The following is a 27,770-nucleotide window of genomic DNA, read 5'->3' as shown; positions in this document are numbered from 1 at the left end:
AAATTGACAAAAAAATTAACACTGCAGCATTCAACTTTCCTCATGGTAACCATCTTGAAAAGGTGCCCTTGTGGCAAAACAGTCCTGTATAGGAAGAAAATTCTGCTGTACAACTTAAACTTTCCTGATGTAGGTTTTCCGGCTCAGATTGTAACAGTTTTTCTCTCCTCCATGACTGACAGATGGAGACATGCAATAAGAGTGTGGCTATCACAGGGAATTAGTGCTATTCTGTGGGAGAAAAAGTAGGGTTGTTACTATACTGCTGACAATATTGAGTGTGGTTGATTTCTATACTCTGGTTACTATATTTTAAATACTGTTGCCACTGTGACTCTGGGCTGGTCAGAACCTCCAATGATTTTGGTGGAACCAAAACTTGTCTTCTAATGTTGTTTTTTTAAGAAAAAAAAAACAACAACTTGTTTTGGAATTTCTCCTGTAATAATCTCCTAGAATTGCCTCATAATGAATGAACCAGTAATACCTGATTTTGCAAAGGTAAGACATCCATGCAGAGTGATCTATTCTCCAGTAAATGAGAATGAGGTATCTTAACTGATGGACTCTATTCTCACATCAGTTATCTTTGATATGCTTTTGTTACAACAATCTGTTGCTTTCCGTAAATCTCTTCAATAAAAAGTCTTTTGCCCCAGACATAGCCATATTCTTCCGTTCTCTGGTTTCTTATTAGCCTGTGCAATGGTAGCAGGGCCAAGTACCTAGGTATCTGTGGAAGAGCATGAGGCCAAGGGCTGTTGGCTTTTAGAACAAGCTGTTTTCCACTGCAAGGAACATCAGTGTGCGTATTTCTGTTGTGAGAGTGTGATCCAGCACAGAGTAGCGATTTGGGAAGTTCCAAGCTGGCATGTTGAGGAGGAGACCCGCAAGTGCCAGCTGGGAGTGAGGAGCAGGCTGATCACTGGCTGTGCTTTCCTGAAAGTGCTTGGACAAGTTCCATGCTTTAAGCAAGACGGACAAAACTCACACAGCCAAGAGCATTCCTTGAGGCGCTTTTTAAGTGTGCTCTCCAGGCATGTTTAATTACACCTCTAGCTGGGTAAATCTTCCCTCAAGTTTTAAAAGTCCCTGGACTCATGCAGCTGAAGGGATGTGACAGTGTTTCTTCAGACTTGCTACTGTTTGTCTTGTAATCCTTCAAAGAATCTTTGTCTTCTTCAAACAAACATACTTTCAAAAGACATTTCTTGTTTATAGTCCACTGCTTCAATGATCTGGCACCTGTGCCTATCCGCATCACCACAGGCGCTGAGAAACAAATGTGAGTGCAGTCCAGCATGTCCAGAGATAAGGTACTGAGTGATTACTGCTTTTCCCCTAAACTCCTGTCTGTCTTTGTAGAAGCTAGTGCTAACTAATGTAATTTCTGCAGGCAGTGTAAAGCTGTGATGGGGAGAGTGGGGTGGTTTTGGAAGGAGGTTCTTTACAAAAAAACATGTTTTTGGAGGAAGTGATTGTAATAATAAATCCAGGCCCTCAGAGGTTTGTCTGTTTTAAAACATGTAAGTACTAGTGCAATGCACATAGACTTGGCAGTGGGCTAGATTTGGAAAAGCTCATTTACATGTGAGGTGCTCATGCTTTGACAGCTGGAGGAAGAAAGGATACTCTTAAGTTTGATTTATAGTCTTGAAATCTTTCTAATGCCTTGGGCCTGGTTTTCTGAACATGCAGACATGAACATTTCAGTGTGGGAGCCTTGCTGGGGCAATTTCCTCACTCTTATTTTTCCGCAAGTTCTTTTACCATCCCTGTTCATCCTGTATTGCCATGTGGCCAAGGTGCTCTGTTCTCCTAAGTGTATATGGTTGAATGTCCTCCGCAGCCTTCTTGCAATCTTCTCACGGAGCTCACATTTGAAAACTGAACACAGGGCAGAGGAGCATCTTAAGGGGGAAAAAAGGAATGTGTCTGGAGTGGAAGCCTTTCTTTAAATCTTTCTTTTAATAGAAAGCAAACAAATAAGAGAATAAGCCATAGGAAGTCTGTCTGTAATGGGAGTAAAATGTGGTCAAACATGGCTTGGCAGGCTAGCCCTCTCCTTAGATGTTTTTTTTTTTCTCACTTTTTAACAGCCTGGAAATGAAATCTGGCTTTTAACCAGAAACCAGTGTTTGAAATGGTCTTCTAAAAGCAATGTTGTGTGCAGGAAGAGCATGCGATAGATTAGTTATTGGGAAGAATAAGTGACTGAGTACGGCTTTCAAAAGCTTCCCTTTGAAAAGAAACGAAGACTAAGAAGAGAAAGTAGAAGAGATAAAAAGCAGTTTTTCTTTCTGCCTTCCATTATATCTGACATTTTATCCTATTTTAAGAATTTGCCCCTTTCGGACTTATCAGTATCTGTACTCAGTCATTACTTGTCAACACAGTCTTATTTAATATGCTTATATATTCCATAATTAGCTAAAATACGAGTCTCATAATTACATTTGTACAGGTGTTTTATTTGCTAAGACTTTGCACCCAGGAAAATGACACAACATGCCAAGGAGGCTTAAAATCAGAAATCTGAAATTATCAGTCTGATTATTTAACCGTGATTAGGGTATCTTGACTTAGTCCGGTATCCTTTCACAGTTCTGGTGTTTACAGTACTAACCAAAGATGAAGGTGTGTTTTACTGCCTTTTCCATTGCTGGCATTTTGAAGAGCCATTGCTTCTGTTTGTATATGATTCCCTCAGGGAATCTTGTCTTTGCAACTGGATTATTTTGCCCTGCTGCTGAGATATTTTTACCTGGAGCAGTGTTTCTAATAAAGTAGAAATCAACTGACACTCACGCCTCAGGGAATTGACTCCCTGATGTATTTTATTCCTTGATGTAATTTGCCTAGAATTATGCAAAATTCTGTGTAAAAGTTTCCATTCCAAAGTGCTTTAGTCTATTTGAAAGCATTAAAGTGGTCTTATTCACAGCATTATGGTAAAGACTCCCCTTAAAAATTCTTCGCAGGTTTAGGGTTTTTTGGTTTTGTTTTTGTTTTGTTTTGTGCTGCAATTTAGAAATAAAATGATCCCTTGTTATCCTGTAGAATCGTAATACTGCAAGCCTTATTTCCATATGCACATTAGATAGCAAGATTATATTTAATGGTTGTTAGAAAATGGTTGGTGTCTCTGTACTGCAGTTTTAAGAAAAGTGGTCCCTTTCATCTAAAGGATTTAGGTGATTTTCTCTTTTTCAAAATATAATGGGAAAACTGTATTAAAAATCATTGGTATTCCCTTGCTTAAGAAAGTGAACAGATCCTTAAACTATAAATTCATAGACATCTGGCTAATCTTACAGCATGTAAGTCCCAAGATAAGGTTTGCAATCCTTGCCTGGAAGGCATCATAAAAGAGAACATCCTTATTATCAAGAACTTCAGCTGCTCATCCTCAGAATAACACCTCTGCTGTCTCTCACATTAAAAGTACTAGTCTAGCTCAGTGAAATTATTATGTGAAGGCTCAAACTAAGCAAAGTGATGTAAGTGGTTTCTGTACATGTTAGAGTGAGACTGGAAGTCATTGCCAGTTTCCCTTGGCTGTCAGGAGTTTGCATGGGTTTGAAAAATGGTCAGATACATTCACAGGAAAAGAGTCCAATAGAGCAAAATGCTAGGGGCATGAGGGTCAAGGCATTCCTACCTTAATTCCTGAGGGAATCAACATCTTCAACAGGGAGTATGCAGTTGATTTCTACAGTTTGGATAGTACAAAACTCTTTTGGATAGTCAGATGCTACACTAGTGGCAAACATCTCCAAAAGTTGCTCACAAAATGAGTGTGGACAAAGATGGCAGGCAAGGTTCAGTGTACAGTGATCCCCGTAGGCTAAATAATATAGACGGTGCCTCTGTGCTAGGCTGGGAAGTGGCTGTTGCACTTCAGGAGTGGTTACTGAGAAGTTTCTGAAATCACCAGCTTGATGTGTGGTATCAGGTAACAAAGCCAGTGAAATACTGCCCTTAACTGGAAATACTGTCCATAATCAGTAAGGATAATGAGAGTAAGATAGATGGTCCAATTTTTTTCCCCACCATCACACCCACGTGTGAGTGCTGTGTGCTGTCCTGGTCTCTGCACCAGAAAAAGGCTGGAGCAGATGGAAAGAAGGTGCAAAGATTACCAGCTAGCGTGCTGGAGAGCATGGGGCTGGCCAACAGGAAGAGACTGAAAAGGATGCCATTCTTCCTTTTGGAAAGAAGATGGAGGAGGGGACACATGGGCAAGGGTTATAGAGTCATGGAGTCTGTAGAGGCAATAATATTTGCCAGCTCCCACAGCACTATGAGTGGCTTTTTAGTGTTTGGTGGATACAGATACATGTGCAACTCAGTCACTGCAGAACCACCTTGTTAATTTTGGGGTGTCACCATGTGTGTATACGTTTGTTTTACTGATGATAGAGCCCTGAAAGCTCTTCTGACTGTGGCTGGGTTTTTTTCCTTCATCTCTAACACACCTGTGAGAGAATTCATCTGAGTTTGAACTTTTCCTTACTGTTCAGTGAGATTTGTTACTTCATAATTTAGTAGCTGTGTCAAATAACTAACAGTATTTGGACTATCAGGCAAAGCCCTAAAAGGTCCTATAGAAAGAAGAATGTTCATCATAATTACTGTAATTATTTTCCAAATTAGGAGCAATGATCTAACTTGCAAGGTCCTATGCAAAAAAAAAACCCCTAAAACTTGCAAGAAAGAGCCTCAGCGCTGAAGAGTTTACAATGAAATAAGCAAGAAAAGGTACAAATATAAAGGGAAGGAAACCAGTGTAGATGTCATATGACTCTGGCTGTGAACTGAATCTTCTGTCCTCCAGTCTTCATGCATTCTCTAGCAGAAATGAGACTGCTTAAAACTCTTCCTCCCCTTTTCTCCAGCCACTCTTGAAAACCCATCCAAAGTTTTCGTCCCGTGGAGATTCCTTACAGAACTCATTTTTTATGCACGTTAATACACAGATTTCAATGACATGCATAAATTACACACATACTTGGAATAAAGAATGAGAAATTACTAATCCATTAGTGGTTGTAGACTTTACAAGTACATATTGTGCTACTGAAGCTTCTGGTATTGGTTCACAAGGAATGTTTGCAAGTTAAGCCCCTGAGCAAGTCAGAATTAAACCACATTTTGTGAAAGAGAATGAATCAAAATGAGTTGGTGTTTTTTGACTCTTGGGCTGATATTCCCCCTTTGCTGTGACATTGGCTTTCTCCAGGAAACATCCTTTTCCATGTCTCTGAATCCCACATATTTTGCAACCCTTTGGTCCACTCTGTAATTGAGAGCACCTCCTTTCAATTTAGTTTTGCCTTCTAGAGGGTTTCGGTAAACTAATGACTTACATTGCACACCAGCTTCCCAGGCCTTCCTTAAGCTTATGTATGCAGCAGGTGTGTAGTGATCAATTTTATCACTGTGGAGTAGAAGAATACCCCAAAGACAAATGGAGTAGCTAACATTGTAAATCGAGTGCTTAATTGTTGGTTGTAGGACATTTTGGATTAATAACTTCATTAGAAAAGTAAAATGTAATTTTTAGTTTTGCTGCTTTCATTTTATTTGCTACTCTTTTTTTAGTGCACTAATCTAAGTTTTACAAAAACCAGTTCAGGGTGTCTCGGGAATCATTTACAATTTCATATGGCTCTGGTTTTGCCTAGGAGAAAACAAACACAGCTTTCAGATAAACATTAAAGCACCAGCTGTTTTTCCCCCAGAATTTTTATTTCCATAATACTTGCCTTTGGGGATAATTTTACAAGAAGAAATATATAATATGTGGAAATATTTAAGAGTAGGTTTACAATGATTCTGTTACTGTAAATACAAAGACTAGCTTTCATGCCTCAATAACTGCTCCAGAGGTCTAACGTGTTGGGAGAGAAAAAGAGAGATCTAAGAAGCAGCCCAGGCTCCCAGTGCCAGCTTGGCCATCCTGGGGCCATTGCCTGGAAGCCAATTTGGTTTTTGTGAAGACAGAGTTTTCTGGACTGTTAATTTAACAAAAGGCCTGTTCTGATTTCTTTCTTTCCCCAGAGCATCTTTGCTGGCTGCTCCTGTGAACAGGAGCTTCAGTGATGTTGGTAGTGCTTGCACCCTCCAGAGCTTTCGGCTAAGCGGCAGGACATTTAAATAGTTCAGCTGCTGTCTGGGAATATCTTGTCTCTTCCTTCTCAGAGGAGCAGATATCTTTGCAACCTTCATTATATGAATTTTTGCTGCTTAGATTATGAGATTGCATTTGCTAAAAATGGGTTTTTCTAAGTGAGCGATGTTGCAGTTGGAACATGAAAGGAAGCATGCAGTTTACCATCATGACTTTATGTTTCTTTCACTAGACCCTGACCCAGCTGACATGCATCCATGTATACACAAATCTGTCTCCTCTGAGGTGATTGACTCCTTTATTGTGCTCTTCCCAATGTCACACGCCTGTATAATGGAAAGAAAACTTGTGCTAATAACTACATGAGAAAATAAATGCTGTATTCAGACACCAGATATGAAGTCGAGCGATACTCCTATGGAAGATTTCATTTGGGTAGTGATATCCTTTTATGTCTGCCCCTGTGAGTGACATGCAATTCCTGTGCTGCTGCTCTTCTCTCAAGATGAAAGTATTTGCATAACTCACAGAGGCAATCGTTTACATTTAACAAAGCCAGTTCCCATATCTTTCATAATTCATGTCTCACACTTTGAATCACCTTTCTTTCCATCTCCACAAAGAGATGGACCCTTAAAATAATTTTGCCAGTCACCTGGCCTGTTTTCCTGCCTTTTTATTTCCTGCTTACAATCCCACTAATTTGGTTTCTTCCAGCCCTGTCTTCCTACTCTTTTGCCTTTGCAATGAATCACCCTTCCATCTTCTGGTTTTCCACTCTTCCTACCCCAAAGGATCTCTGTTAGCCAGTTGTTGATTCATGAGTTGTGTAATGGTGAAGCAGACACAAATGAGAGGGAATTGACTTCTGATAGTGATTAATTTTTGTGTTGCAACTGTTGGAGCAGTTCATGAAGAGCTGTATCCCATGGGAAGGACTCACATTGGAGAAGTTGGTGGAGGACTGTCTCCCGTGGGAGGAATCCCACATTGTAGCAGTGAAAGAGTGTGAGGAGTCCTTCCCTGAGGAAGAAGCAGCAGCAGAGACAGTGTAAGATGAATTGACCACAAGCCCAATTCCCCATCCCCCTGTACCACTGAGGAGGAGGAGGTAGAGAATGTGGGAGTGAAGTTAAGGCCAGGAGGATGGGAGGGGTGGGAGGAAGGCGGTTTCCAGATTTAGTTTTATTTCTCACTATCTTCCTCTGATTTGATTAGTAATAAATTAATTTCCCAAGTGCAGTCTGTTTTGCCTGTGGCAGTAATTGGTGAGTGATATCTCCCTGTCCTTATCCCAGCCCATAAGCCCTTCATTATGTTTTCTCTCCTCTGTCCAGTTGAGCAGGGCACTGGTAGAGCAGCTTTGTTGGGCACCTGGCACGCAGAGCAAGCGCTCTATGGCGTAAGCAAGTGGTACAAGCCCATGTCAGAACTTGGGCTGAACCATGAGGAGGACATCTGCATGCTGGTGAGGGGATCAACCTGCAGACCAGGCTTGTGAACCACTGTTGCAGCACATGGCTGAAAGGGGTGCAGTGACTTGCCCCTGGAGGTGACTCTTCCTTTCCCTCTGTAGACAGATGGCTGGTTCGGACCAGATCCCTTGGGTTTAGGTGGCAAAGTTGTGTTCTGGGTGACTTGTTCTCAGTGCTGTCCAGGAATGTGTTGATGTAGGTACCAAAGCCGGACTTTCTCTGGGTCACATCCTGGTAGAGCACGGGAACAGGGCAGCTCAGGGTACCCGGGGCAGGAAGGGCATGCTCTCACAGCAGTGTTTTCCAAATACTTTCTCCTTGGCTTCCTGAACAGGCACAAAATACAGTCTTTCAAAAGCAAGCTGTCTCAGTGCTGTGCTTCATAACCACCAGAGGAAAATCATTAAAGGGCAAGAAAAGGTAGAATTATTGATTCAGCAGCATGGAGGGCAAAGCACAGCCTGTCTCTTGCTCATAAAAGTACTAAGATTTTTCGCAGTTGTGGAGTAACTTGGGTGCATCTTATTTTTTTTTTTCTTGGGCAAAAATACCTGTTATTTACAGGTATTTTCACATAATATTAGTAACATGTTAAAATTACCAGCATTATAATTGTATATTTTATAAATTATCACACCTAAAGATAGTAGTAATTCATTAGGAATTGGTGAGGAAACAGCTTCTTCGGTTTCCATTCTGATTCCAGTGCACTACACCTGTTTTTTCGGAAGTGCAGCTTTCTATTTCAGTCAGTGAAGCTAAGAATGCATGGCAAAGGATGTTGTTAGAAGTCATTGTATTTTAAAGTGATGTATGACACGCCAACAATTATAACTCATTTTTCATTATAGATTGCTGTCACTTCTATCCCTGTCGTAAAGGGCACCATTTATCTATTTTTAGGAGGCAGATTTCCTGAAACATTCCAAGTAGGAAAGGTGGAAGTGGAGAGAAGGCAGTCAGACTTTGATATATATAGTAAAGAAAGACCTTTGTGGAACTGTGTTTTTTAATGCTTTAAACAACAGCTGTACCGGGATCGATCTCTGCTGGGTTCTTACCTTTTGTCATGTAACTTAAAGAAAATGGATAAAATGAGCCAAACATCGTAGATACCATCCAGAAACTGCCACAGGAGCAGTCTCCAGATATGAAGCTGAGCAGTTCAGATGTGATGGACCACTTATTTCTGTTATTGCACTAACTTTATTCTCTTTCAGTCTTCTGTTACCTTTTCAAGCAGCTGACAACATTGCTCACAGCTTGCCTGTATGAGAGGGTCACGCGGGTGTCTGAAACCCCAAACCACTGCTCCTTCAGCGATTATGCCTATTTCTAGGTTTGAGTGTATCATTTCAGCAGTGGCTTATCTAGAGAGAGACATGTTAAGTACATCTGTACGACTACAATCACAGCAAACCACCTCTAGTGAATTTAGATGAGGGGCTAGAAATCTGGCTGTGTAGGCAAGCCGCGAAAGTCATAATTAAAAGCCCAAAGCTTTGGTTATGATGACAGAACCTAAAATAACAACAAAAAAGCCAAACCAACGCCTTATAAAATACTTAATTTTTCAAGGGAACTCTTTAATTGGGAGAGTTGTTACTGTCTGCTGTGACAGTCTTTCTGGAATTGAATGACACTACATTCAGTATTTTGATATAAATCATCCTCAGTAAGAGTAATGCTGAAGATCATAAGTACATAAATAAATCATCTCAGTAGGAAAGTTAACCCCTGATTTAACAGTATTCTGTCTATTTATTCTAAAATGTGGTGAGAAAATGGCTGATGCTTGGCTGATAATGTTTTGTTAATTTCATTGAATAACTCCTTGTAGCAGTAGGTAGCCACTGGCCATCCTTATATTCTCACTACCCAGTGCTTTATAGTGACTGGAAAATTACTCTGATTTAGATTCCACTTCATTGCTAAAGCAACATTATACTATGCTTTGGTACCACTTTAACTTTCGATTTAGTTGAAGTCTTTAGGGGTTTTTCTATAACAATTCTCAAAATCTCTTCCTTCATTATCATCCTTTTAGTGTGTGCTCCCCGACACATACAGTCCTGCACAGCACCACCTAAGCTGCTGTACACTTCTCAGTGACCTAACTGACCTGCTTGATAGATGCTGCAGCCCACCAGTGCTACTGTGTTTTGGCTAATTAAAATGTACTTTCAGGGTTTGCAGCAGATCTCTGATGCATTAAATTACTGGCCTGTAGTGTGTGCTTTTAGAAGTGCTGAGTCTATTTAAATTTGCGTAATAGTTTTTAGGGTAACTTGTTGCAGATCTTTCAACAAAGGCATTTCACATGGCTTGCTTAGTCTGAAGAGTCAACTGATGCTTCCCAGTGCAAAGAAGATGTCTTAGTGCTGAGCAGGACTTTGACCAGGCCCCCAGGCAGGGTCACTGGGATGAATAAACAACTTAAGAAAGGGAAGGACTCCCCCCGTGCATTAACCTTAGCAGCAGGGCTTTTAAGCCTCCATGCTATGAGTGCTGGGGCAGGCAGCAGCTCACCCACTGCAACCCACACAACATCCCACCACCACTAGTAGTCTATCCTCACAGTGCCTGGCAATGCTGCAGCAGCTTCTGTAAGTAAGGGAAAACTTAGCAATTCCATCAGTTTGGTTTCTTAGATGTGACTGCCCTCTCTGGGCTTCAGAAATAGTTTTCTAAGCAAGTAGCTCATGCTTTTGCTGCGTACCCCCCCTTCACTGCAAGCATCTCTGCAGGATGCTGCGCTGCAGATCATATCCTGGACCAAAATCAGCCCTCCTGTTTTCCAGGACAACTTTAATCCAGGCTAGTTCACGCTCTGGCCTGGCTAGTGAAGCAGGGAGCAGAGAACTTTGGGGAGCACAGGCAGGTAGTCCCTGCAAGCATAACATCAGTCAAAACCTGTTCCCAGCAGGCAGGTTCAGCAGGGAGCTGCAGGTGAGCAGTGCCAGCTCCTGAGTGTTTCTGTTATCTAAGGAGGCATCTGACATGAGTCTTCCTGCTGCATTCAAGCCCTGCATCTCTAGTTTCCTAATCCCCTGGGTGGTGCCTGAGCTGCAAGAAAGCTGAGTGCAGAATTGATGCACAGCTTGCTGGCTCCTACATGTTTATTTTCTGAAAGATACACACGATGTTCAGCTCATGTCTAATCGGTGCCATTTCTGGGTGGAACACAATATCTCTTTACAAGTTGCAAGACTTCTGAAAATCATTTTAAGTAGAGCATTCAAGTCTTTCTATATTTTCTCTGATAAAGGAAGTTGTTTGATGGAGTTTATTTTTATGGCACTCAGGCCTCCTATTTAATTGGTACCTTTTATGCTCTGAGGCTTTCTGTTTGGCTCATGCAGAATTGGACTGTGTAGTCGTCGATGTTCCTTTGCTTCTTTTTGTTCAATACACAAAAAGCAGACATCTCAAATTCTGCTCTCTGAATACATATGAAAATACAAGGGGCCAGCGGCAGTGGCAGGGTTTTATGGACCATTCCCTTCCTGCAAGCAATTTCTGTCAGTGCAGAGGTAACTGCAGCCCTGGTTTTGGTAGCATTTTGCATTGTCATTCCAGGGATACTAATATCACAACAACATGCAAGGGGATGGAGAATCAGAGCTGGGAAGAATCACTGGTGGAAGGGATCTGTCCAGTGGCCATGGTGGCTTTGTTTTGTGTCCCAGAGGATACTGGGACACTTATTCAGTTTCTAGGACTAGGGATGGAACTAAATGTTGATCAGTAGTGCTGCCAAGCAATAGAATCATTAATCATAAATAGGTCTTGTGAGTCTTATAAGCAGAATGCTAAAGACCAACTCTGAGTAGGATTATAGCTTGCTCTATCTTGTGCGTTAAAGAAAAGGCACACACGCACACGCAGAGGTGCACTTAGAATACAGCAACAGCTGGAGCTTTGCTATCCACTTTGCCAAAGCAGTGCCGTTGAGGATACAACCGCCCCATTTAGTTACTGGAGAGCTTCACTGAGCTCTCTTATGTCTGTCCACTCACAGCAGATGCTGCTGTACCCATCCTTCTAAATTAGGTGGAAAAATCTTATTTTTAATTGTTTTGCCCTTGACAGACTTTCTTTCAATCTGTCAGTCCCCTGTGCTTGTAACAAAGCATGATCCTATGTCATGGTTTAAGCCCAGCTGGGAACCAAGAACCGAGCAGCCACTCACTCATTCCCCCTCCTTCCACCCCCCCGCCCTGCTCCCGGAGGGATGTGGAGGAGCATAGATGTCTCACGGGTTGAGATAAGAACAGTCTAGTAACTAAGGTATAACACAAACCACTGCTCCTACCACCAATAATAATAATGATAAGAGTAATAATAAGGGAAGAGCATACAGCCGCTCACCACCCCCCGACCGATACCCAGCCTAACTCAAGCAGTGCTCTAGCCCTTCCAGGTAACTGCCCCCAGTTTATACAGTGGGCATGACGTGCTGTGGTATGGAATACCTCTTTGGCTAGTTTGGGTCAGGTGTCCTGTCTCTGCTGCCTCCCAGCTTCCCCTCCTCCCTGGCAGAGCATGAGACTCACAAAGTCCTTGGTCAAACTAACTATTACTGACCAACAACTAAAAACATTGGTGTTATGAGCGCTGTTCCCAGGCTGAAAGTCAAAACCACAGCACTGCACCAGCTGCTAAGAAGGAGAAAAATGACTGCTGCTGCTGAACCCAGGACACCACCCTGACAGAGGGAGGAGTTTTATTATTCTTAAAAGCAACAAGCCTCTAGCATAAGCAAAACACCACTTTCATGAAAGATAGCACATTGCACACACTGCCTTTTTGTTACTTCCCATAGCATAAAAACATTCCCATAACATCTAAAATCACCAAATGCATGAATACCTCTATTTTTTTTCTCCCTGTCATTTGTATACACGTTTACTGAAAGTCTAATAGACTTTCAGTGCTATTCAGAACTATTGTCATGGTTCTCTGGCAGCCATTGTCTTAAGGCATTGATAAACTGCAGAAATAATACATGGTTCGTCAGGGTCCCAAATTGCTTTTAAAATTGGGTCTCCGTGAATCCTTCTGTAATTGAAAACTCTCTTCTGGACTCGGTTCAGTAGCATCCAAAGGTAGTGAGGCAAGTAAAAGGTTGTGCTGGATTTGGAGCAGTCAGAATCGTGACAGCAGCAGGGGTGATGAACTTATTTTTGTGAGAGAATGAGAGTCTTCTGCAATCCTAGTCACAGGCGACTTATGCCAGATGCTTTTTGTGCTTTATCTTCCAAGCTGACGTTTCACAGGAGATAGATGCATTTGTATATGTCCGCATGAGAGGAAAACAAAATCGGGTCAGGGACATACAGACCCTTAAGAAGAGATGAGGGATTAGAAGGGCACAAAGTAGGTACCAATACCATCTCTTGAGGAAGTGATTAGATTTGAGAGGGATGAGGGAGGTAATGCCTGCATCTCTGAAATGTTGCTGCTTCAGTGCGGCATGGCAGAGCAGCTTTGTTTTGTTTCCCCATGCTGCATTAGCACATTTTGAAATCCACCTCAAACATAAGGTACATAAGGAAGACAGGTATAGCTACCCTTTATATGTGGCTTGGTCCTTGGCTGTCCCACCTCCCCTGTGTAACTTCCAGTTGGAGTGTGGAAGAGTCCTTGGGTTTGTGCTGTGGCATTCCAGGTCATCTGCAGTAGACATCTTGAAATGCAGGCGAGGAGATTGCTTACATCTCTTCTTCCAGCTTGGTGTTTCATCAGTTTTACTGGCATCTGGAAGAAACTTCCTGGAGGAAGTCTTAACATCAGAAAGAAGTGTCTGAAAGGTGAGTGGAAGGTCTCACTTTCCCTGGTTTGTTACTGAAATGACTGAACAGGAACACTCTTACTGAACATGGAAGATTGTCAAGTAGCATTGCTTGGAAAGCAAAGCTTTTCTGTAATGCAGAAAGGCAGCAGCAGATTTAACTTGATGTTATGGAATGTTTGTTTCTATATGATTTCTATCTGGTATAATGAAAACGCCAGCTCAAGTTTTCAGTCATTGGTCACAACAGAAAGGCAAATGTCAAAGAGTAGGAGGGAAATAGAAAATGAAACAGGGAATACGACTGTGCTACTGTGTAAGTCTGTGTTGTTTCTGCAACTTGCTTGTGGTGCATAGGTCTGGTCCTCAGCCCAAATCAGAGGTAACAGAACTGGGAGAGGTGGGGGAAAGTCAGCAAGGATAGTGAGAGCTCAGAACCAGCCTCCTAAAGCTGCAGGTGAGGTGATGGAAGGAAAGGGAAGCGTCATGAAGATCTATAAGCAAAGGGGGTGGTTGTTACTGCCTTGCTGTTAATGCCTCTTCCACTATGAGGATTTGGGAATACCAGGTTTAGGTGATGGGTGGAAAGAATCGGGCAGCAACAGAAAACTCTTCTACCCTGTGCACCAGAGCTTTGGACCTCCTTGCCACCAAGTGCTGTTTATATGGGTTCAGCAGGATGTTGGAGAGGTTTATCATAAAGAAATGCATTTAACTCCGGCCATTAACTTCATTAAGTAAGCACTGGAGTAATTTACAAAGTCTCTGATTTAGAAAGTGCTGGAAGCTGGGCATGTTTGCTTGCTGTGTCCCCATATACCTCCCCAGGCATCTCCTTTTGGCTGCTGGAGGTGGGCCTCCAATCTCAACCAGCACAGGTGTTTCTTGTGTAATGTCATGGTTCTCAAGATTTCCAGGGCAAAGTGTAGGATCTGTCTTTTCATGTAACCATTGGAAATCTCTCCCTGAAGTTTGAAAGTAAAGTAAATTAGAAACAAATTGGGGCTAAGCTACATGTTGAGGTTATGTCATTTACAAAGTGTGCTAATACTGCAGTGATGAATACCATTAAAACTCTCAGGGTAGATGGGACTGCTGTCAGGTACCTTGGAAGTGACCTGTTTGACTGCTGCAAGGAGCTGTTCAAAGAAAACCTATTAGGGAGTAAGTACAATGCAGAGCCCAAAGCAGTCCTACATCAAAGTGCTATATTACAGAGTTTGTCACTGTAGTTCTAATAGGCGGAAATTTGCCATGACTTATTCTCCAGGCAAACACATTAACTCGCAGTCAAACAGATTTCTTTGTCCATAATTTGGTTTAACACATGATGAAAACAGTTGATTAAAACACAATTTACCAAATTGCTGTATCTTACATTTTGGAAGTGATGAGAACATGTTCCCATGCAAAAGCAAGGGCAGGCTGCAGAGGAAATAGGCACAACTCTGTAGTGTACAGCTGTGGTTTTGTGTAAGGAGAGGAGGAGGAGGAGAAGCTTCAGAGAGCCTCTTGTGAGGTTGTCAAGGTTACAGGTGCTGTTGCTTCTGTAGGTGAGTGGCTTGGGCATTCTCTGCCGACAATTAGTATCGGTTGTTTTCTTCAGAGATAACAAAATTTGCATTTTAATTAGGTTGTTGCATTTGTCAACTCTGAAGCATAACATAGAAGTCATTAGAAGCTTTTCGCAGGACCTGTGTAAAGCCTTTGAGTAAAATCACAATAGCAGCAGTCTCCCCAATTGTATTTTTATACTTTTTACTTTTTAGGCATTTAAAAGGTGAGGATCCCATTCATACAATCATATAGAGTGGTTTGGGTTGGAAGACACATTAAGATCATCCATTGCCAACCCCACTGCCAAAAGCTGGGACACCTTCCACTAGACCAGGCTGCTCAAAGACCTGTCCAGCCTGGCCTTGAACACCACCAGGGATGGGGCAGCCACAACTTCATTGTGCAACCTGTGCCTCACCACCCTTGGAGTAAAGAATTTCTTCCTTCTATCCAACCTAAATCTCCCCTGTTTAAATTTGAATGCAAATCAATAAATCCCATTATAAACTCCCAATGAATTAACCACTGATATGTCTTCCTAGTTCCTTAGATCCCAATATAAATGTTGCATTTGGAAGTTCGGACTCACTATTTCAGATGCAGGGAAGCTGAGGCTGCATGCCAGTCTAGTGCTCAGTGTGACAACTGAGGATTTGCACTGAACTGTCTGCTTCAAGACAGCATTGAGACAGACTGTGCCTTAGCCCTAGGAAAGAAACCTCTGCGGATACCAGCATGGTATGGCTCAAGTGGAGTCTGACAGCGCCAGTACATACTTTAGGAAAACAAATGATGTCGTGTTAGATTTCAAGCTGCACTTGGAATTGATACAATATGTCATATTGAATTTTCTGACAGATTTAAGAGTGATATGGCAAGATCTTCATGTACTGTGAAAACATGCAGCACTGCTGGCTTCCTTAGAGCTATGTGTATATGCAGTTGGGGATGGGGCCCAGGAGGTTTATACTGTAGATAAACAAGCTCAAACAAGCCACTGCTGCACTACATGGGCACTGAGTGATGAGGGCGGGCAGGATAGTGTCACCAAGAAATCACTCAGAAAGCAGGCTTCCTGCTTTGTAGACCAAGGAGAAGAGATCCACTATTCCTGCAACACCAACATATTATAGTCAGAAAGACCACCACGGCTTTGGAGCTGGAATGGCCCCAGTCACTTTGAAATGCTTTTCATGTGTTAAGTCAGGTAATTTTGCAAACATTAAAAAAAAACTAAAAAATGTTGTGCCCCCTATGATGGGAGTCTGAAGTTATTGCTAATTCAATATAAACTGCTCAGTTTCAAGTAAAGCAGTAGTTTTGGCAAATGCTACACCTTCAAGGCAGCTTATCCAGTTTGAATGTGGAGGAGACACGTGCTTCTGCCTCACTCTGCTAAGAAACAGTGAGGAAATAACACTCAACCCTAACACCAGCCTTTGTGTACCTGCTCTGCCTACTCTTGTCTTCTTAAAATCGTTGATTCTTGTGAGACCTTGGAGTATTACTCCAACATAAAAGGCCATGGAACTGTTGGAACAAGTCCAGAGGAGGGCCACAAGGATGATCAGGGGACTGGAGCACCTCCCATATGAAGACAGGCTGAGAAAATTGGGGCTGTTCAGCCTGGAGAAGAGAAGGCTGCGTGGAGACCTCATAGCAGCCTTCCAGTATCTGAAGGGAGCCTACAGGGATGCTGGGGAGGGACTATTTATTAGGGACTGCAGTGATATGACAAGGGGTAATGGATTAAAACTTCAACAGGGGAAGTTTAGATCAGGTATAAAGAGGAAGTTCTTTACTGTAAGGGTGGTGAGGTACTGGAATGGGTTGCCCAGGGAGGTTGTAAATGCTCCATCCCTGGCAGTGTTCAAGGCCAGGTTGGATGAAGCCTTGGGTGGCATGGTTTAGTGTGAGGTGTCCCTGCCCTTGTCAGGGGGGGTTGGAACTAGATGATCTTGAGGTCCTTTCCAACCCTAACTATTCTATGATTCTATGATTCCTCCATTTCCCCACTGTGCTTTTAGGCAGACAGAATTGGATCACTAACTGCTTCATTAGCATCATCCATCTGACTGGCAGGGCCTGGGAAGGGCTGCTGGAGGTGCAGGTTCAGCCAGGTCCTGCCGCTGCCACCCCATGCATTCTTCATCACTGCTGACCAATTGCCTCTAGCCAGTCTGGTTTCTGTGACTGCTCCTCAGAGGAAAAGGGATGAGTGTCGCCTGCTTGATGGAAGGGAGCCACAAGATGCCAAGAGCCAGGGCTAGCACATACAGGTTCAAAACTGAATGAGGTTTGGGGTGAATCTCGGTTGGTTGGTTTTTTTTTTTCCCTAGAAGAGGTCTGAGGGTTTGGAGAAATGGTAAAAGGAGAGCAATGGAATTATTTTCCTTTGTTTAGACACTATATTATACTGACATTTATGTGCAGGGTGTTGCAGTAATATAGTCAGTTCAGCCTTTTCATTGATGACCTTTTCTGTAACATTAACCACAATATTGTGTGCACACAGTATTGCAAAGAAAAAGATGAGGCATGGATACCAGCTGGTTATTGCCAGTCTAAGTTCTGTATTGGATTTGCAGTTACAGTGATGATGGGCGCAAATGCAGAACCAGAAAATAGGCAATTTTTTGTAGAAAAATTGCATGATACTAAAAAAATATTTGTTGCTGTCATTTACTTTTGTGGGTCCCTTTCTCAAGCAGATGGTTATTGCCCTTCTTTACCCAAGCAGTGACTTTCCCCATCTAAAATAGTTTAACTATTGAGGGCTAACTTGTATCTTTACATGTAACAACTTTCTGATGTAAGAAGGACTCGCATACATTGCATTAAGGTGCTGCTAACTGTAAATGAAGGCATTTACATTTGGAATCCTAGTGAATTATATTATGTGTGTTGCACTGTTTTCACTTCATTCCCTGGCTGGTTTTTGTAACCAGGCATAGCCTGTAACATTTACTTTCCCAGAATGAAATAAATCCCGCACAAGCAATTGACATCACTGGTGTTCCTCTTGTGCCTTTTACATAGTGTTTAAATTTCAAGTAGTCTTGTAGGTTTCATATGAATTCATCATGGAAAGTAGATTCTGCCTTTAATATTTTAACTCTTTATATTAGACAGTGTTGTAAAACACCAGGCCGTTACAGGCCGGCATGCAAAACAATCAGTTTTTTTTACCTAATGTGCAGACAAACCCATCTTGGGATGAAAGTTCGTCAGGTGCAAGAAGAATTCTGTATTCAAATGAAACAGAATTTCATAGATTAGAGTTGAAATCTTGTAAAGTTCCACTGAGGAGAGCATTGTTAACAACACTACATCTCAGCTGAAAGCTGAGGCACCTCCCAGCATGCGGTGGGACCCAGCAGTGTGTCTGCCATGCCAGAGCCCTCCTTCCGGGGTTGTCCAGATCAGTGATACCTTGCATGGACAGACTGAGGGGGCTGCAAACACAAAAGTGTCACAGTACCATTAGATTAATAAAGCAGGTAATTTTACATGACATACGCTGTATTTTGCTAGTTCTGCATCCAAAAAAGACTTAACTGGACAAGAAGCCACTCAAAACTATCAAAGAAGCCACATGTTAGAGGTAGAATAAATACCAGCTTAAATATTCAGAGGATTAATGGTACGACTTGGTGAAGCAAATTTCTGTAGGTCTTGCGGGTCTCTCTTAGAGGGTAGCTCTTCACAGAGGAAAGGCCTTCATTACTGCCAGTTCGGCATCTGATTCTCAGGCTGCTATGTCAGTATCCAAATACATATGGTGATCTGAAGGGATAACTACTGAAGCTGGTTTGTAGCTGTTTGGTTTGTGCCTTAGAATGTGCAGTGTGCCCCTACCTTTGGTTTTCAGAGGAAGCACTTTAAAAAACAGAAGCAGACATACTGTTTGGCTTAGGTCTCAGAGTAGACCCTGGCAGTGGAAGGCAGAGCCTCATCTGTAATTCATTTCCTTGTATGGCAAACAGGTTGGCAGCCAATAAATGTTTTGCACACCCATATTAATTCAAGAGTTTCAGCGGTATCACATCAATGTATGTTCGCCACTATGGCCCATCCTGCCATGATGGATAGTGCCACTGAAATGCTATTGAGTGGCCAGATTCTGCCAGAGCAGCTCTTGCGTGTGCTTAGTGAATGAATGGGATGAACTACCCCAAGGATGTGACAGTGTACATATAGAGGATTGGTAGGATTAGTGCTGCTTTACAAGTGCATGTGGATTTTCAGTGCAGAAACAGACTTCTTTTTAACAGGACTGTAGATAATACAGTACTCACAGCCTCCTGCGGCAGAGGGAGGATGTCACCTTCTGAAAGAACTAAATTTGTCTCGTGAACATTGTGCTTGTGAGTTGTTCTCCTGTCATGTCCTTGGAAACGAAGCTATTTTGGTGTACTTTGAAAAGGGGAGTTTGTAGACTTGCTGACTTAACATAAAATGGAATATTGCATTTTATGCACAAAAATCATCTCCATTCAGAAGAGGCTAGAACTCTTCCATTCAACTGGAAAATGACTGTTTTCTCATGAAATGGAAAATAAACTAATGTGATATTTTGATTACCACATGAAATACAATGCTTGTTTCCAATGGGAAAAAAGTAATAACACTTACAATCAGCTCTCCAGTAACCTACAGTCACACTGTTGCATTACCAATAGCTGGCATTTTTGCTAGCATAAATCTGTATTCGTCTGCATTGTCAGTTTGTGCTGAGGTCACCGTCACAGTTCCATGTTTCACAGAAAGCCTTTAGTGTGCCTTCCCCTGTGCAGGGCAGGACAGCCTCAGGCATGATGCTCATTCTTGTTTAATGTGCCCGGCGTTACTCGCCTTGTGTTAGGTTTTCCATGCTTTAGACTAAAAGTGAACTGTGCTGGATTACAGTGTGCTATTGATGTCACATAATAAACTCTTTTCTTTATTTTAGGCCCAAACTGCTTTGCAGAAACCATTGTCATTCCAGCAGGCCGGGAGGTGAAAACTGATGAATGCACTATATGTCACTGTACTTATGAAGAAGGCACTTGGAGAATTGAACGGCAAGCTATGTGCACTAGACATGAATGCAAGCAAATATAGGAAATCTACAAATCTAAGTACTTTTTGTGGTTTTTATAAAATATCTCACAGCAGTGAGCACCCTAGATGACCCAGGGAAATCTGAATGAGAAGATTCTGGTGAGGAGCAAAGAATAAAATACTGATATTTTCTTTTTCAAAGTAACATAATACTGCAAGGCAGAGAAGTGCATATATTTAAAATGTTTGGACATAAGAATACCTGTCTTAATAAATGTGTTATTTTCACAGTGAGTACACTAAAATACACTCTATAAAATATTCTATGTATTTCTATAATATCATTATAGAGCTTAAAAATAAATGTTTTATATAGACAATGCAGATTAAAGTACTGTATCATTGCCTGTCCTGTTGTATACATGCGCCATGGCTAAAACATTGCATTTCTATTCTAGTTTCATCATGTAAGGGTTTTCTCTCAGGTTTTTTGTTTTGTTTTGGATTTGGTTTTGTTTTTGCTTATGTTCAGTATAGTGGGCTAGGAAAGAAGCAGCATATGACAAAAATGTGCTTCAAAAACACAATGACATTCTTGCTTTTGAAGAGAATGGTGTAAAATATGCTTTCAGAGAATATTGGTGTAGTGTAGAGCTGGGTCAGCTCCTTCTTTCAGTTCCACTGGTGCATACCTACTGGTCCATCACCAAGGTAACTTGGAGCAGTGGGTAATAGGAAACTGGTCTCTCATAGCTGCTGTTATAAAAATTTAATCCGACAATATCATTACCTAATATTCAGTTCTAACATAACATATTTCAGCAGGACAAACTTCTCTATGACATAAACAATATAGCTGGTGGAAATTATGGTAAGTAATCACATAGCATTATTAATGTAATGCATAATGAATGTGGAGCAGTGCAGTGTGGAAGGGCTAGAGCAGCCAAACAAGCCTCCAGTGATGCTGCTTCATGTTGTTAATCCACAGATAGGAGAGCTGGTTAGTAGCTGCACTGTTCCCTAGGCCTTGCTCTTGCCACCTTGCTCATGCTGCTTCAACTTTGGGGTTCTCTCTGGTGGTCTGTATGAGGTGTGTAACACTGTGTTGAGGACACAGGTTTAGAACTAAGTCTCTGAATCCATAAAAGGGTTTCTAGCACAGAAGCTGACCCTGACTATTTGTGAGGCGAATCATGTCTCTCTGCTTCAGCCACCAACAGCCTTTGCTTGGATGTGTTTCGGGTTTGGTTTAGCTTGTCACCAACTCCTGCATTGCATCTCCTTTGAATACCTGTTAAGGCTGAAGAAGACACTTAACATGTGTTTACCTTTAATCTTTTGCTAGAGAGAGGACTTAATGAATCATTAGCTGAAAACAGAAAACTATTGCTTACATTCCCACCTACTCTTTGCTAGTTACTTCTGTGGTGTAACCTGGTTAGCCAGTCTGCAGCCATATGAAGTATGATTTTCTCATACTTTTAAAGACCATGGGTCTTTTGCCAGTGACTTCAGTGGATCCCAGTAATTACCTTATGTCTGCATTTTGAGCATGTGTCTGTCTGTCACTGGGCATTATTTTCCTCAGTGATGGTACAGGAGAGGAAGAGGAGTGACAGAATCCAAAATCAAGGAGCTGTCTCTTGCACAGTCCGTCCTGTGGCAAAGACATGCATAGTATTTGTCCAGTTACAAGGACAGGAGAGGGAAATGCATTATTTGATTTAAATGGTTTCTAATCACACAAAAACCAAGTAACCCTGAAATGGATGTGCACGTATGTAAACATTGTACTGGAAATGCTGTTCTCCAGTAGCTGGAGTTTCTAGCAGACGTCTTTTGAGATCCTTTTTCTGTTTTTCTTTTTTATGTAGTAAGGTAGAAGTCATAATGGGCTTTAGAACAACTTTATTCTAAGATCACTGGTGACATGCTGTTTTGGCCAGTAGTAAAATCACAGAATTACAGACTGGTTTGGGTTGGAAGAACCTTGCAGATCACCTAGTTCTAACCCCCTGCCATGATTGATCAAGGCCTCATCCAACCTGGCGTTGAACACTGCCAGGGATAGTACAGATTCTGTGGGCAGGTATTACCATATGAGCTCTCTTTGGTTGCCCCAGAGATGGGGAAATGAGTTGAGTGACTCTTCTTGGGCAGCCTTGCCCAGTGTTGTGGAACCACAGTCTGTTATGGGCTAGCCCTTGTAGGTAGCTGAACACCACACAGCTGCTCACTTCTCCGCCACCACCACCACCACCCCCTCCCCCCCCCCCCACTGGAAAGGAGAAGAGAAAGGAAGAGTAAGAAAACTCATGGGTTAAGATGAAAATGATCTAATAAGCAAAGAAGTAGAAAAAGAAAGAAAAAAAACAAGATGCAATAGTAATCACTCACTACCTCCCATGTGCAGAGCAGTTGACAGCCAGCTCCCAAGCAAAAGAAAGCTAACCTTACCTAAACCTTGCTCCTATTCATTTTACTGCTGGGCAAGACATTATATGGCATGGAATACCTCTTTGGTTAGTTCAGATCACCTGCCTGGTTGTGTCCCCCACCCCAGGCTCTGGTGCAGCTCCACTCTACTTGTTGGGGTTGGATAAGGAACAAAGAAGACCTTGACACTGTGCACACACATTGTTCAGCAATAGCCAAAATACTGGTGATGTGTCACCAGCCTTGTTTTGGTCAAAAATCTAAAACAGAGCACCATACCACCTATTGTGAAAAATCCCAGCCAGACACACTACAATGTGATACCATCAGCAACCCCAGCACAGAAGGGAACACACTGAAAGACCCTGAAAGATAATTTCCAAGAGGTGATGGAACCAAGCAGTGCATAAGTCTTTGGCAATGGAGTTGGGGAGGCAAGATTTGCAGCCTGCTGTGTCATGTAACTTCACAGAGACAAAGGCTTAAAACAGAAAACTTCTTTTCTAAGAGTGGAAAATGAAAATGTGGAAAATAAAAAAGTTCTAAAAACAGCCATTGTGGAATGCAGTTGGAAACTATTTGCCTTTAATTTAATCTCTAAGCAAAAATAGAGAACTGCCATGGTGGCCACATGTACTTACCTAAATATTATGATTTGGGCATGTAATATACCTGTTCATAGTTTACCTTAAAAAAAATAGCCATCTACATCATTTCCAGTGAACCAAATTCTAAATAATATTGACTTCCTCAGTGAAGCCTAGGCACTCAGCTGGTTCTTGCTTCAGTGCAAACAGCATTATGCATCCTGCATATGAGGAACCCTTCAGCTTTGCAGGTGGGTTGTGTCTATAAAAGCTGTATATCCAGACACACTGATAGCTCATGAATGATTTTGTATTTGAAGGTCTGTTGCTTGGATAATAAATGTTCTTCTCCCATGTTCTTACGTAGCTGCATTGACATGAATATGAGATTTTTTTTGCTTCTACTTCACTTGCATCTGCTTATTTCCTAGTTGAAATCGAGACAAGTAACTTTTGGTTTGGCCTCATCCATTTTTGTAGGATTGAAATATACATGGATTTGGCTTCGAACCTGTGCAAGTAAGTGCCTGAAGAGATTGTATTCTAGGTGGTTTCAGGTAATTAGAAAATCACAGTTAATGTGCAGTAGAATTCTTTATACTACTCATTTGAACCACAAAAATGGAAGTGCTGACATTCACTTAAATACTTAATGCGAGGCTTGAAAGGGAAAAGGGAAAAAAGGAAAGATACAAGATACGAAACAGGGGAGTTGAGATTTACGGTAGGAATATTCAATAAAAGAAGACTGGTTACAATGTCATACAGGTATTTCACAGGCAGATTTTCAAAGAAAATCATAAGTAAATGGGAAATATATTTGTGCACAAATTGAAATACAGAAATTCTAGTTGGAGATGGGAAAACAAAACAAAAGCCACAAAGTAGAAGTGATTAAATACTAGAGGATGTTGCCCAGAAGTGTCATGGAGTCTCCATCCTTGAGCATGGTCAAAACCTGACTGGACATAGCCCTGAGCAGCCTGCTAGAGCTCAATTTGCATTCAGTGGGGTATTGGACTGATCTCCAGAATTGTAAAATTGTTCATCCCAATTTAAGTGACATTGAATTAAAGTCTATAGTAAAAATAAGAAAGAAAAAGATATGATGAAAGGTTCCCTTGCTTTGGAAAACAATCTCTTCTGTTCTCATATGGTGTAATATAAACCATATTGTCATGATTGTAAGGTATTCAATGTTACTTTTTGTGGTAATTTTAATATCATCTAAACTATGATAGCTCCATAATATGTAGGAGGCTTTGAAAGGCACATATTTAAGACTCTAACAGTCCAGCTAAACGCTCCATTTATTCCCTTTATCAGGCAATGAATTTTCTTCACAGCCTGAGTTCCATGGGTTTTCTGCTGCAAAAAAAAAAAATACACCTTCTGCCCTATATTCCTGCTGCATTAAAAACTGAGGAGACAGCATTAAACTGAATACCACAGACTATTTTTCTGGCTATCCAAAAAGTCAAATTTTGGAATAAAAGTTAAGTACTACCAGCAAGTTTATAACTTGTTCAGTTGTGAGACAGACACTCCTTCCCAGAATCCTTTTTCCTCTAAAAAAAATATACTCCTGCTCAACCACACCGACAGTGTAAGTTTTCAGTCTTTTGAAATGTCACATTAAAAAACTCCCATAGCAAAGAAAAAATAAACACAGCCTAGCATGTTTTTCCAGTTGCTCATATATAATATGTGCCTCATGCATTTTATATGCTTTTAAAACAAACACAGGAAAACTCCAAATCCGTATGTCAGTTACCAGTCATCAGAGCAGTCAGAAATGTTATTGTTTATGTGTTGAGATTATGTGGAAATACTGATACCTAATATTAAGTAGTAACAGAAAAACACTGATACAATCAGCAGCTCAAAACTGATGTTTAAAAACAATCGACTCTCAACTTGCCAGAAATATTTGTTAACATTGTTCATGTTAGGTTCATTTGGGGCTATTAGTGAATAGTAATGCTATTTCTGTAACACTTCACTGTTTCCTGCTTTTAAAAAGATAATTGCTTTTAAGAACCAGACAGCATAACTAAAGCTATTATTGAAGAGGCAGATTATAGTAACAGAATAGCAAGTTACTTGCTGAATATGTGTATGTATGTGCTGAGTGCTTCTGTGCACAGATTTTACTTTGTGTCAAAGAGGTGAATTTATGAAAAATAGAAAATGGGAAATACAAATACCAGTTCACACACAGTGTGGAAAAATAGCAAACACATACCAGATGTAGCATGAGGAAATGAGAGTAAGTTCAACATGTGATTATTTTTGGGAACAGATAAAAAAGGAAAACTTACTTCCATGGTTCTACACACAAACTACTTTTTTTCTGGCTCTCTTAACCAAGCAAGAGAGTAAACCTACAATATTTTAGTAATGAGTGATGTATATATGTACAGCATGTATTCAAATGAGAATTTGTTTATTGGTGAAGCCAGCAAAAATCAAGAGTAATTTAGAAGCCCACATCAACACTGTTAACTGAGATCAAGATTTCTTCCATAGATTGTTCTTGTAGTAGAGCATTTATACTTGACTGGAAAGAGTGAATGAGGGAGAACACTAACAAATACTCATGTAAAGTGCTTTTTTTCATAGTAAGCAGAATTAAAGACAAATTTTTATGGCTGCTTAATTTCCTTTTTCCAGTAAGCCTTAAACAGTGTGCAAACTTTGTGAATTTAAAATGAATTTCACCTGTCAAGAGGACTGAAAAACATCATTTCTGTATTCTGCTAAAACACAAAAATGTATTCATGGAGAAGAAAGTCAATATTCTAGTGTGTATAGTATGCCTGCAAAAACCACATCAGCTTTATTATTCTCCCTCAAAGTATAGAGACAATTCTATAAATGCCTTTAATTGATGAAATGGTCTGTCAACCAGAGCTTTCTGTTTCTGATGTGCAATGGGAAGGTGAATATATAAAAATGTCAAACTGCTGCTTAATCTATATTGCTATTGCCTTAAAAGCTGCATTCATTTCAGAAGGCAATTCTCAAACTGATTTGTTATCCATACTGTAGGGTGTTCCATGTGCTGGTATTACTTGGTATGGTAATTTTTTTAGCAGAAACAGTCTGTATTTTCATAAAGACAATACTGCATCCTATGCTCTCTCTTTAGCCATTAATAATTCAAAGTAATGCTAACTACTCTAATACTATTGTGAGTAGGAAATTATGGAAACACAACATACAGGTATGCAGTGCTTTAGCCTAATATAGCAACCCAGTGGTTTGTTCATTTCTATTTACCAGACAAAAATAAGGACTGGATAGCCTTTAGTCATTCTATTGATTACAGTTAAATAGAGTTTAATTTCTTAACTACTAAACATTTAACAAGCTGTTTCCCAAATATTTATTTTCAAATGGCATTTGATAAAAAGAGCTATTTTATATATCCTGGTAGTTATGGTGTTTATACTAGAGTTTGAACAATGAACAGTGTCACTCTGTAGAATGCTAACAATGCTTATTTTCTAGTTTTTTCAACTGCCTTAGTTGTGCATTTTTTGTATAAAAGTTCATTCAAACCGGAAAGGGAAATCATACAGTCTCACTAGTTACTTTCAAATGTCCTGTTTTCATTTTTTATGTCCGTCACATCAAAACATATTTAGAGCTTCAGGCTCTGCCACATAAACAGTGTGTTAGTGGGATACTTACAGTATCTCACGATAATACAACATATTCAAAGATTACTTCTCAGATGTAGCACAGAATTTTTTTTTATTCCTTTTTTTCAGAGTATGATTCCTGAAGATATACATATTCAAACCTGTGCTCCATATCTATGTTTGAGAAAAACTAGAGCCTGCAATCCTGTTTTCAAGACATGACAAAGAACTACAAATTACCTTCCCAACTAGCTCATTTTTATACATGAACTAAATAGAACGAAGAGCTAAGGAGAAAAAGGGTATAAAATCTGTAATATTCATTAAAAATCTGCAATTTGCATGGGGTATTACTTGCAAATACCAAACAAGATTTTAAATGGGATTCTGTTACTGAATACCAATTTAAATAAGACTATTAATGAATGACAAATACCAGGAATGCATTCACCTAACTGCTTAGTAATTCCCAACAGTCTTACAAAAGTAAAGAAGATGAAAGTCATAAAAAGTACCACAGTATTTTGTGTTAGTGTGTGTTTTCTTCAGGTGAGAGCAAAAGTCTTGTGCTCAATGTGGTATCTTTTAAGGTGGAATAGATGACTGACCCAAGTAGAATTTTACATTCTTTGGGAAGAAGTTACTAACTGGTCATTACTGATACTATAATTCATCTTGAAAGTAAGTTTTTAGGATGTTTTTGCATTTGAGCCTGCATTGCAACATTCATGACCTTTCAGTGCTGGAGGTACACCATGGGCTATTTACTATAATCCTGCTAACCAACGACTAAATGGACAGGTAGATAGAACTAAAATATAGATGCCTTACTCCACCTCCATGTCAAGAGGAGCTGAGGTCCATCAGCAAAGGACTAAGTATACAAAATACCTGTGTATTTAGTTCCTGTGATTGAGTTACTTTTCGTATTAACCTAGCAGATGTTCTAAAGAACTTGCAAATGAAGAATCCCTAAGTGATATGACCTAAAACATTTCACCAATATGCTGATGGATCATTATTTCTTAGAAAAAAAAAAGTGCATTTTATTGATGTAAGCAAAACAAACTGTATATATTTTAAAAATATTTATTA

At 40.6% G+C, this 27,770-nt stretch overlaps 1 protein-coding gene across 1 annotated transcript in view; it reads left to right on the top strand.

Moving 5' to 3' along the window:
• Positions 1-20,401, top strand: part of VWC2 (von Willebrand factor C domain containing 2) — a 57,324-nt gene extending 36,923 nt beyond the window's left edge. Inside the window, exon 4 of the mRNA XM_005153375.3 lies at positions 19,911-20,401. Coding sequence (XP_005153432.1) covers positions 19,911-20,062 — 152 coding nt within the window. The 3' untranslated portion in view covers positions 20,063-20,401. The remainder of the gene's footprint in view (positions 1-19,910) is intronic.
• Positions 20,402-27,770: the final 7,369 nt, after the last annotated feature.

This window comes from Melopsittacus undulatus, chromosome 1 (assembly GCF_012275295.1).
Source record: "Melopsittacus undulatus isolate bMelUnd1 chromosome 1, bMelUnd1.mat.Z, whole genome shotgun sequence".
In the NCBI taxonomy this organism is placed as follows: Eukaryota; Metazoa; Chordata; class Aves; order Psittaciformes; family Psittaculidae; genus Melopsittacus; species Melopsittacus undulatus.
This window is presented reverse-complemented; position numbering and strand designations above follow the sequence as displayed.